Genomic DNA, 12,814 nt, shown 5'->3' on the forward strand with positions numbered 1-12,814 from the left:
AATAAATAAAGCCCCCTTATTTGGACAAGCTCGCGCACAGAAGCGAATGCATACATGAGTAGCGCCCGCATATGAAAAAGGTGTTCAAACCACACATGTGAAGTATTACCGCGATCATTAGAGTGAGGCCTCGTACACACAACCGAGAATCTCGTTGTAAAAGAAACGTCGTTTTCCTCGAAGAGTTTCTTGTCAAGCTTGACGAGAATCTTGTCAAGCTTTCCTTGCATACACACTGTCAAGACAAAATCTCGTTGTTCTCAAACGCGGTGACGTACAACACGTATGGCACTATAAAGGGGAAGTTCGATTCCACTGGCGCCACCCTCGGTGCTGCTTTTGCTAATCTCATGTCACTGCGTGTTAAGTAAAAGTTTGGTGAGAGACGATTCACGCTTTTCAGTCTGTTACAGCGTGACGAATGTGCTATCTTCATTACAAACGCTACTTTTACCGAATGTGCGCTCCCGTCTTATACTTTATTCAGGGCATGCGCGGGTTATTTAAGCATACACACGGACATGTTTCTCGTCGTAAACCAGCCCGACGAGAAACACGACAAGGAAATTAAGACTTCCGACGAGAAAAAAGAGAGCATGTTCTCTTTTTTTCTCGTCGAGATCCTCGACGAAAAACATACACACAACCGTTTTTCTCGGCAAAAATGCTCTGCCAGCATTTTTCTTGATGGATTTTGCAGAGGAAAACGTGTGTACAAGGCCAAGAGCAATAGTTCTAGCCCTAGACCTGCTCTGTAACTCAAAACTGGTAACCTGTGGAAATTTTTAAACATCGCCTATGGAGATTTTTAAGGGTAAAAGTTTGTCGCCATTCCACAAGCGGGGGAAATTTTTAAGCATAAAATGTTGAGTATCAATTTACTCGGTGTAACATTATCTTTTACATTGTCTTTCACATCTTTCAAAAACATTGGGCTAACTTTACTGTTGTCTTATTTTTTAATTAAAAAAAGTGCACTTTTAAGACCGCTGCACAAATACGGTGTGAAAGAAAGTATTGCAACGACCACCATTTTATTCTCTAGGGTGTTAGAAAAAAATATATAATGTCTGGGGATTCTAAGTAATTTTCTAGCAAAAAAAAAAAAATATTTGAAAACAACAAGTGTAAAAAAGAGGCTCGGGGCTGAAGTGGTTAAGATGAAAACAGGGACGCACCAGACCCCCTGCTGTGAGCCACTCCACACATACATATGTAGTGTAAACCCAGCCTGAAAGTTGTAAACTGCAAGTGCTGGGGTAACAAATAGTTTACTGGGGAATTTTTATTTTATTGTGATCACTGTGTTACACTAAAAATGCTGAGGGTTTAATACAACTGTAAACTATAAGGTGACAGGTCCTCTTTAAGAAGCTTTGACTTGTTGACTGATTTTTTTTAAATACTGCAAACAAACATGATCGTCCTTTATCACTAGTTCTTTTTTTCAACTGCCTTGACATTTATGATATTTTAGGATTGAAAAAGGCAAGTATGCATTTCTGTCTAGTGTCCAGAAGATGGCAACATAATATGTAAAATAAATAAAAAAAATGATATATCGTTTAAAGGGCATGTACGGTATATAGAGTTTCAGTTTAAAAGAAATGTTGAAATTTGCTTTGTAAACTCTGTAATTTCATAATAAGAGTAAGTAAAATGATGGCGATGGTTGGAGAGACATCAACATGCATGTACAACATGAGGAATCTTGGCACTACATTATTGTGCTCAGGGGCATTCTAATGACCTTTAGAGAGAGAGAGAGAGACATTTCTGTATCCACAATAGTAATACACAGAGACCCCATGATCCTCCTTTCCCATGTAGCCTCAAGTCTGGGTGCACCTGTACCCCTAAGATCATTTCTGCCTGAATCAATGAAGATAGTAATTAAATGTTCCCACTTGATTATGTCTCTGTAAATCTAAAACGTTTTAACATCTTAAGAAAAAAACAAACACCCGACTGCACTGTCTCAATTCTTGTTATTTATAGTTATTTTTCTTGTCTCTCGATTAGTATGCAAGGAGGAAACTTATATAAATAAATTAATTTGCCTAAAAAAGACCTTGCATCATGATCACATTTAGGATAAGGTGACCAGATATTTAAAATGAAATCCGGGGACATATTTTTTCTTTACTAGTAATGGCAACAATCAGCGACTCTCTGCCCGTAGCTGGCCGCCTCATAGCCTCTCAAGTCTTACTTTTCAGGCCCCGGCTACTACTGGATGGGGAGCAGAGTAAGATCACTCATCCAGGGAAGGCAAGGAGATAGGTAGGTGGCTGGCCAGGATTTGAGCCAAGGCAGAAGAACATGCGAGCGGAGCTGAATGGGCATGTGCCCAAAACTGAAGAAATATTCCCTCCGCTCCGACCAGCACATGATCATCAGAAAGGGGCACAGATAATGGGCAAAATATAACCCCCCTATGGTAGTAGGCACGGCGGAGTGGGGGGGGGGGGGTGTAATTCTATTTTTTTTATTTTAATTCTGCACTGACTGTCCCCTGAAACTGGGGATGTCTGGTCACCCTAATTTAGGCACCTTTCACATGACTGTTCCAATCAGGCCTGCCTGTCAGTTTTTCAGGAGGACCTGATCGGATAGTCCTTTCACCCCATGGACCAGCAGGTGTAAATGGACTTGTGCCTGTTTACACTCACCTACCTCCAGTCCGATTTGGGCTTTAAAAACAAAAACAAACAAACACGTAAGGACAGATTGGAGGGCAGTCAGGTGTAAACTACAGAGGAGTCCATTTACATCCAGCAGCCCATAGAGCAGACCGGGCTCTGTCTGTGTCCCCCCTGCAGAAACTGACCAGACACAAACCTATGATCCGCCTGCTCTACACTGATCAGTGGATAGATCCACCCCATGTGAAAGGGGCATAAAGCATAATGTAGGCATTTTTTTGTTTGATAGAGTGGAGAAGGATTAGTACCCCTGTTTGGTTTTAGTGCTTTCCAAGACTCCATTGGAGAGCTGTCCCCTCTTCACTATCCCAGGGACAACCTTTTCAACAGGCAGGGAGGGAAGAAAACTTTCCAACAACAGCATAGACAAATATCTCTAATGGAGTCCTGTTCTGTAATGAATCCCGTCAGAGGTTCAAACCCTTCCCTGCTCTATTCAAAACTAGAAAATAAAGTTTTGATTGTAGATACAATTAAAAAAAAAACTAAATATTATTCCATTTCAATATAAATCACAACTCTAGACCATTTTTTATACGCATTTAGATGGAGCCGGAAAGGGGTATAACTCAACGTTTTTGTGCTGCAAAATAAAGCTGGTGCATACCTCAATATACTGTATTTGGATGGAGCGGGGAAGGATTAGTACCCCTGTCTGGTTTTAGTGCTCTTCAAGACTTAATTAGAGAAATGTACCCTTTTTCACTGTCCCAGGGACAACCTTTTCACCGGACAGCAACAGAAGGAAATTTTCCAACAACAGCATAGACACATTTCTCTAATTGAGGACCACACAGCAGCCACACCTGACAGGGGTCCTTTTCCTGCTCTATCAAAAACTAGAAGAATAAAAGTTTTAATTATAGACGCGCTTTAAAAATATATGTTTGAATATTATTCTATCTCAACATAAATCCCAACTCTAGACCATTTTTTTATACAACGTATTTGGATGGAGCCGAAAAGGGGTATAACCCAAAGTTTTTGTGCTGCAAAATAAAAAACAGGAGCTCAGCCGGCACACACCTCACCCGGTCTGATTGGTAAGCAGGTAAAAGCAGCCTCGGCTGATTCATCCAGATCATGTCTCCAACATGTTTCGCCCCACCCCCGGGGGTTAATCATGGAGATGAGGGTCTACATGTGGCAGAGGAATAAATACCATCATATTGATGTATGACAAAAAATGTAATGGGACAAGTAAGTGAAAAAATGCACTGCGTTGCATAAGTCCAAACCCCTGATAAGCAACAATAGACAGGAACTTCGCTTGTGGTATAGCAATAATGAGATAATAGACACTTTGGAGTCTGGTGCAAAAAGTAAATAGAGACTAAAAACAATAAGTGAAGCAATAAAAATGATAAATAATAATATTGCATATTAAATGCAAAAACAAAAAAAATTACAGACTGCCACAAGCAATCCTACAACAGCCTAATCCTGTGGCTAAAATTGGCTTTGTTGAATTTTTTTATATATTATTTTTTATAGTTATTGGAGTTCACTTAAACATATGTAGTATAAAAATACTGAAAAACATGTCTTAAAAGACAGGTGAAAACTTTAGGTGGGAATAGGGGAAGAAAAAATGATGGACTATCTCAGTACCCTGGACAAATTACATGTTAAATAAAAACAAATATTTTATTGGTACATGATTTCCATTTAAAACATAGTATCCAGATAAATATAATAACAAAAACGTCATATATAGATAAAACAATACACAAATATGTTGCACTGGTACTAGATATACTCTGTGGTGGAGCATAGAAGCTGTAGCATTCCTCAGTACATGAACATCCTCTATATGTTTTGTGGATTATAACCGCTTTATCAGGAGGAACAAGTATAAAATCTAAAGGTAAAGTAACGGGATGTGAATATTAGTCATCAAAATATAACATTATACAGTAATACAGAAGAGGTAATGAAAGGTACAGTCGCTTACCAATAGGGGCCTACAAAGAGGCCAAGCGCCGGACAGCAGTATCACTAAAACTTCCCTATGGCGAACATGGGGGACTGGATAGGTGATGGATTTACTAGGGCTCAAATAGCCACTAGGGAAGAAATTTATTTTGAAAGATTTTACATTAGTGAAAAAATATCCATATGGATAACCACAACCACTCAAAATAAAAATGAAAAAGGTGGGGTAAACATGGAGTGAAAACTGGAACAATGAAACCAGGGGGGAGAGGGAGAGGGGGAAAGGGAAGAAAGGGGAGGAGAAGAAAAGGAAGAGAGAAAGGGGAAGGGAGAGAAAAAGGAAGAAAAGATGTTGTTAGAAAGGAAGAGGGGAAGGAAAGAGAGAAGGAAAGGGAAAGAAGAGGGGGGAAGGGGATTAGAATACAGAAAAAAAGGGGGGGGGCAAAAAGAAAAACTAAGAAAGTATAGGCAGGAGAAAAATCAGGTTCTTGTAATATCCAATGAGGAAAAAAGGTTTATAAAAATAACTAACCTGCAAGATCAAGGCATATGTATGTATTGCCGGGGGGAGAGAAAGGCTTCTGAGATGGGATATAAATATATCCACTAAATGTAACTCAAAAAAACAAGAGCAATGAAGAGACCAGATATAAAAATATATAAATCGGCTTGCACTGTGGATATTACCAAGTGTCAGAGTGTTGTAATTGTGCCAATTATTCAAAGACATAGGAGAGATAAAAATATGTATTAAATTCCAATCACAAGACTCAGTCACAAATTACAAAAAAAAGGTCCAAGGTTCAGAGAAGGAAGAAGGACCAACCAATGTCGATCATGCCAACAATTAAAAAAACAATTTCACCCTTGTAAATTTTAACTCATGTTAGTTCACGTTCCTTATTAAGTTGTATTTTTTGATAATACAGCAGATTTTTAGAAATGGTAACAACAATTTTTTATTGCATTATAATGTTTTTAGCAGTAACAATGTTTGTGCATCTAAGCTATCATTTCTTTTTACACGTCATGCCCTTTCCTCGGTTGTGTTCTATAGGTGGCCACACAGTTTGAAAGCAGAGCGAGCAAACTTAATGACCAGCTACAGCACCAATCAGATCTGCACCAAGAGGCATTTCTTAGAGCAAAGAAAGCAGAGCACCATCTAGCAGAATTGCGATCACATCTAAAAGTGACTGAAGGAGAACTTGTGTCTGGAGACGTCATGCGTGACAATCTCAGTTATGAAAAGCAGAAGGTAGGAACTTTGTAGCCATTTTATTATCTCCAGTATTTAAACCATGCCTTACTCCCTGGAAGTCATTTTTCATCCAATTACATAGCGTAACCTGACTAGTGTGTCAAAGGTTAAATCAGAAGCAGAACTGCTGCCAAAATACCATCACAGTGTCCTGAAGAGTAAAAAAAGTCACTTTTCTAAAAGAAGTAGCAGTGAGGTAATAGGAGAGGCAGCCCATCTGTTGCCTCTCTTCAAAGTGTATTTGAAGCAAACTTATCATTAATATTTTTCACAATGTAAACGGCACTGCATTTGTTTTTACATAAGCTATTCTCTCTGGAATCATAATGATAGATATTGTAAGTAGAACCCAGGGAAGATTTAATTTATTGGGGTGTGTTGATGCTGTCGTATTGTTTGCAAATGTCTATTACTTCCTAAATTATTCAACATTTATTATTCACATATAACTCCAAAGCCTATTTTATAGTTTCCTAATAGTAAAGTTCACATTATACGCTGGGGTCAGTTTCAGCATGCCTGTAAGCTATGCAAAATCTATTTAGTTAAGATATGGTGAACCAGAGTACTGTCTCTGGTAGGCTAGCATCTTTGCCTGCTCTCAACCTTATCAAGTTTTTGTGAAAAGAGCTTTAGTATGGAGTGAGAGAAAAACTCCCTACAAGCCATTCATACCTCTGAGAAGAGCTACAGAGGGCGTGGGCTGATATTTCCCCTGAATATCTTAGAAAACGGACAGCTAATGAAAAGATCTGGAAAGTTGAGGATATTTTGATGAATGTAACGTCTTATAACTAAAACAGTTGTATGAAATCAAAAATAATGTTATCATCACAGTGTTAATTTATTGATTATATTTGAGCTCTGCAGTAAAGATGGTGATTGTGACATCTTAAATAAGCACACTCTGTAGGTGAACCTTCTAGTGACTTCAAATTTGTATAGAAAATATCACACCACATCTTTAAAAAAAGTGAAAATAATGTCCCTTACTTCCTAAAAGTTTTTTCTTGTATGCCAATAAGCATACAACCATATGCTTATACCATACCTAGGTGATGCCCCTGGAAGACAGAAATCACTTAAAGGGGTTGTAAAGGTTCGTTTTTTATTTTCTAAATAGGTTACTTTAAGCTAGTGCATTGTTGGTTCACTTACCTTTTCCTTCAATTTCCCTTCTAAATGTTTTTTTTCTTTGTTTTCTTTGTCTGAATTTCTCACTTCCTGTTCCTCCTCAGTAAGGTGTTCAGTAAGCTGTTCTAAATGACTGTCCACCGCTCGTATGATGGTGGAAAGCTTACTGAGATAAAACAGGAAGTGAGAAATTCAAACAAAGAAAACATTTTTTTAGAAGGGAAATCGAAGGAAAAGGTAAGTGAACCAACAATGCACTGGCTTAAAGGAACCTATTTAGAAAATAAAAGACAAACCTTTACAACCCCTTTAAGTAGACACTGCTTACTACAGTAATTTCCACTTGCTTCTGTGTCCCATGCTGACCACCAGGCACAGGTGCCATTTATAGAAAGCTTTCAATTTTCTGAATGAATGCAAAGTGTTCTCTGATTGGAGAACATACTCTGCACCTCGACCATTGAAAGAAAATTTAGCATTCACCAAGAAAATAGAAAGCATTCCCTAATGACAATGGCTCCATGTTTGGGGTTGTTGTCCTGTTGCAGAATTTATTTGAGGGCAGTCACATGCCTCCCTGATGATATGGCATGATGGATAAGTATCTGCCTGTATTTCTCAGCATTGAGGACACCATTGATCGACAATGTTGAGGACTGTAGATGCAGTGGTCAGCCAAAGAATATGAATGTAGCAGATGGAAGACACATCATGCTTACTTCCCTTCAACCATGACATAGAACTAGTGGAAACCAGTAGGACCCAGGTACACCCATCTGTTCACAGATGTCTGGCCAGATGTGATCTTCGTGAAAGACTTGCGGACAGAAAGCCATGCCTCCAATGTGAAAACAAAGCAAACAAGGCAACTATGCACAAAGATATAGGAACTGGGGTGCAGAAAAATAGCAGCAGGTGCTCAGGCCTAGTAAGTCAAAAATTTTAATATTTGGCTATAGCAGGAGGCAGTTTGTTCACCGAAGGACTGGAGAGCGGTACAACGATGATCCGACAGAACACATTTGTTGTCAGACAATTTGAGAGCATAAACACCCAACATTTGTTGTCGAAAATTCCGACAACAATTGTCCGATGGAGCATACAGACAGTCGGATTATCCGACAAAACACGTCCATCGGACAATTGTTGTCGGAATATTCGATCCTGTGTACAGGCCTTAAGAAATACAGGCAGAAACATATCCATCATGTCATACCATCAGGGAGGCGTGCGATTGACTCCAAATTTATTTTGAAACAGAGGGATTTGAGAAAGCCTATATCCACAGAAGATCTGTGATTAGTCCTCCAAAATGTTTAGAACAACCTACCGGCTGAGTTCTTTCAAAAACTGCGTCCTCAAGCACTGTGGGGTTAATTTACTGCAAAGAGTGCAAAATCTGGTGCAGCTCTGCAGAGAAACCAATCCATTTCCATTTTTTATTTTGTCAAAGCCTAATTGAAGAAGCTGAAATTAGAAGCTGATTGGCTACCATGCACAGCTGCACCAGATTTTGCACTCTTCAGTTTTAGTAAATCAAAGCCAAAGAGTAGTCACACCAAATATTGACTTGATTTAGATTTCTCTTCTGCTAATTTACTTTTTATTTTGTTAATTGATAAAAATGAACCATGAACATTTCTATTTCTGAAAGCATTCTTAATTTACAGCATTTTTTCACACCTGTCAAACAAAACAATTTGCACAGTGCTGTACATTAACCTTAAAGCGGAGTTCCACCCAAAAATGGAACTTCCGCTTTTCGGAACCCTCCTCCCCTTCGGTGTCACATTTGGAACTTTTCAGGGGGGCGCAGATACCTGTCTAAGGCTGCGTACACACGGGCAAACATGTACGATGAAACCGGTCCGCCGGGGATTTCTGTACGATGGCTGTACTAACCATCGTACAGAAATCCGCGCGTAAACAATACGCGGGGGCGTGTCCGCGGCATCGCCGCGACGATGACGCGATGATGACGCGGCGACGTGGACGGCCCTGCCAGTTAAATGCTTCCACGCATGCGTCAAAGTCATTCGACGCATGCGAGGGATGGCGGGCGCTCGGACATGTACGGTAGGTCTGTACAGACGACCGAACATGTCCGAGCAGGCAGGATTCCAGCGGACTGTTTTAAAACAAGTCCAGAAATATTTGCCCGCTGGGAAAAGGCCCGGCGGGCAAATGTTTGCTGGAGTCCTGCACGCTCGGGCCTACACACGACCGAACATGTATGCTGAAACTGGTCCGCGGAGTCATGCCCCCCCCCCTGCTGTCTCCTGGGAAACACACTGGTCCCAGGAGAGAGCGAGGTCCAGTAAGGACGGGCCGCACCACATGCGCAGTAGGGAACTGGGCAGTGAAGCCACAATGCTTCACTTCCTGATTACCTTACCGAGGATGGCGGCGGGGGCAGCCGAGAGACGAGCGATTGCTCGATCTCGGCTGCCGACTTCGCGGGCGCACTGGACAGGTAAGTGTCCATTTTTTGGAAAAATCAGCAGCTGCAGTATTTGTAGCTGCTGGCTTTTAAAAAAAAAAATCGGGTGGACCTCCGCTTTAAGATGTTTAGCTCAGCAACCAAATTGCTCAACCCATATTTTCTGAAAATTGTTAGCAAAAGAAGAGTTTCTCTCTCCATGTTTTTAGCAGACTTTTCACCAAGTTTCCTAACTGATTTTATATATACTATATCTATCTATATCTATATATATATGTATATATATATATATATATATATATATATATATATATATATATATATATATATATATATATATATATATATATATATATATATATATTTCTGTCTAAGTGGTGAGTGGTATTTTTCCAGACATGTGAATTTCTCATAAGCTGAACATTCCACTTATCAGGTACAAGTGAATCATATGAAGATACAGAGATATGGCACACTACTGTTTTATTTCAGCAGACACCTTCCAACTTATTTCTTCACTTTTATAACTCTGGTACTTTCTGCAGTACATGAAGTTCTTGGAGCAGCTGTCTGAAAAGATGAAACTGGACAGAATAACTGCTGATGTAGGTTTTGACATGCGTCTGGATGTCATCCTTGCCCGAGCAGATCAGTTGGTCAAACTGGAATCAGATGCTGTAGTTGAAAACAAGACACTTGCACATGGTCTGCAAAGAAAGGTAAATGTCACTGTCTTTGTTACAATCATCTAGCTCAGTTTACATGACCTCTCAGTGATTTTAATATTGGTGACATACGTAAGCATCATATGTTGCTTCCAGTGCTATTATAATAATAATAATAATAAAAAAAAAATAGTTAAGCGCCTATTGCTGATACTACCACTTTGTGCTATAATTACATAATACATCTTTCCATTGAGTCTTTACAGTTTCTTATCCACAATGTTCAACTTATTAAAGTGCAGTTGTGTACAGTTTGTATTAAATACCTAATAGAATTATAAAGTAAAGAATAAGGCGCTATACATGTTCATGTGAAAAACTGGCACAAAGAAAAACACTGCATCAAACCTAAATGTGCACATAAATGAAAAGTCCTGAAGATAAATGAAGTCCTGAAGAGCCAATCACGGTAAAACATATGTTGGAGCAGAGGATCCATCATTTCCGGGTCCATATTACACAGTTTAGTGATTTGTTCACTTTAAAGGGGGCAGCTGTTGGTTTATATGTTCTATAAGCAAGGATCTGTTCTAAATCAGGAGTGCTCAACCTTTTGAAGAGCGAGTGCCACTTAAAGAGGTTGTAAACCTCCCTGTGTAAGTTGTACTTATAGGTGAGCCTAGAATAAGGATTACCTATAGGTACTGTAAATTACTCCTAATTGTGTGCCGTTCAGGAGATATTTACTGTTTACTGCGCCGATGATGACTACAGAGGACGCATTGGCTTATGCGGCTCCTGCTTCCTCTGCTTCTGGCGTTGGCTCAATTCACTCTCATGCCCTTTGGATGGCTGGTCAGAAAGCCATTAATAATGATCTGGGCTTGACGACCCGCCAGAGCTTGGGCATGTGCTTCCCTGGTTTGAGGTTGCGGGCAAAATCACAGAGCTCAGGTTGAGTACTCCTGTTCTAAGCTATTATACAGTAGATTATTTAATCTATTATTTCTAAGAGGAGTTGATGCAGAGGAGGTAGCGAGTCTGTCATTAGTAACTAAACTCAAACATTTGTAGCAACCTCTGATGTGCTAGAATAGGTTTTTGTCAGTGTACTAAAAATGTTTATGCTTGGCTGACAGCCAAGCCTGTTTTTTTCTGGGTCAGGGTGAGTAACTCAGGGAGGACTTCCAGAAGAATGGGAGTGGAAGTGAGATGGAGCTGGAGTATTCCGAGGGCCCTGACCAATCCCCAACAGATGGGTTGGCATGCACCCTCAAATAATCCGGGTCAGGCTAGTTGGGTGAGTGGAGTTTGTGTGGAAGCTGGAGATGTTGTGTTTGAAGGCTGTCAGAGACCCTTGAGGTAACCCCCCTAATACTGGGGGGAGGGGGATGACCTCGGGTCTGGGAGCCCAGGTGCGGAAGGGACCCTCTTCACAACACACAGGGGTGTCCTGATTGGAGGCACAGGAGCAGGAGAAGGACAGCAGGAGGTGAACACTGCTGGGAAAATCTCCAGGGAGGAAGACAGCCAGGTGGGCTGGTGAGTGTTACAGTTGTGGAGGACTGAGAGGCAGCCTGAGAGGACTGGGTGAAAGCAGTCTGGGAGGACTGTGGTTGTTTAGCCAACAGGGCTGGAGAAAGTGGCAGCTGAAGCCAGGTGGGCTGGCAATGCCTAAAGAGGTGTGATGGTATCAGTATTCACAGGAGGACAGCTGGGCACTGGGACTTTGCTACACAAACAAGGGGCCTGCGGTGCCTGCTTCTAAAGGGCATTTGCTACCTACCCAGCAGTGCCAGCTGGTCCTGAGAATTGTGGTGCTTCAAGCAAGAGTTGTGCTGGAGGACGCTGAGGAGTGTAAATAGCTGTACAAAGGACATTTGTCCCTAAAAGTTCTACTAAACTCAAGTAGGCATCCCATATTACTTTTCTCATTATCTCCTTAAGTTAAACCCCCTAATAAAAATACAAAAACAAAGAACTGGGCTGTTCGTTGCTTCAAAATGTGCTGTGGGTGTGATGGGCACACCCTAATCACCGGTGCCCATATGGCTCTGCTTGCAGGAGCTCTTACAGCCCCCCGAAATTCACATGTATGTCTGTTAAACAGAGGATGGGATCTGTGTAGGAGCAGCTATACAGGTCTTTGGATTTTGTGCTTGCACAGCTGACTAGAAGAGAAGGATTTCTTTGCTTCCCAGTTAAGAGTTAAAAACACTTTGGGGTTTATTTATAAAAAAATTCAATTACCGTGATAATCAATCAATGGGGGAAACATTTGCACAATTTACTCAAGAGAAGCCCCCAATGAAAAAAATGCCATATTTTTTAAATACCCCAATCACAAAAAAAAATGTATTATAGCTGTTAGATGGTGCTGACAATCATAGGAACCAACCAGATGAAATTTGGCACTTTTTTGTTGTAGCTATGCAAATGTATCATATTTGTACAGTGATTATTTTGTTAAGGTAGAAGAATAGGCAAAACTTTATTTTTCATTTTGAATAGAGCAAGGGTGGGTTATAACCCCTGTCAGATTTTTTTTGTTTGCCATCTGTGTCTCGTTGTGGAAATGTACCTTCACTTCCTGTCCCATAGCCAAACAGGAAGTGGGAGAAAATTCCTGCAAATTAAGGGAATTCCTTAGGGACCCCCAGGTCACCAGAACTAG

General features: G+C 40.5%; 1 protein-coding gene across 1 annotated transcript in view; it reads left to right on the forward strand.

Annotated features, from left to right (window-relative positions):
- CCDC170 (coiled-coil domain containing 170) overlaps window positions 1-12,814 on the forward strand; it is a 97,443-nt gene that overhangs the window by 56,315 nt on the left and 28,314 nt on the right. The window contains exons 9-10 of the mRNA XM_040350880.1: window positions 5,698-5,898; window positions 10,021-10,194. Of these exons, the coding sequence (XP_040206814.1) occupies window positions 5,698-5,898; window positions 10,021-10,194 (375 nt within the window). The remainder of the gene's footprint in view (window positions 1-5,697; window positions 5,899-10,020; window positions 10,195-12,814) is intronic.

The sequence above is a fragment of the Rana temporaria genome, chromosome 4 (genome assembly GCF_905171775.1).
Source record: "Rana temporaria chromosome 4, aRanTem1.1, whole genome shotgun sequence".
In the NCBI taxonomy this organism is placed as follows: Eukaryota; Metazoa; Chordata; class Amphibia; order Anura; family Ranidae; genus Rana; species Rana temporaria.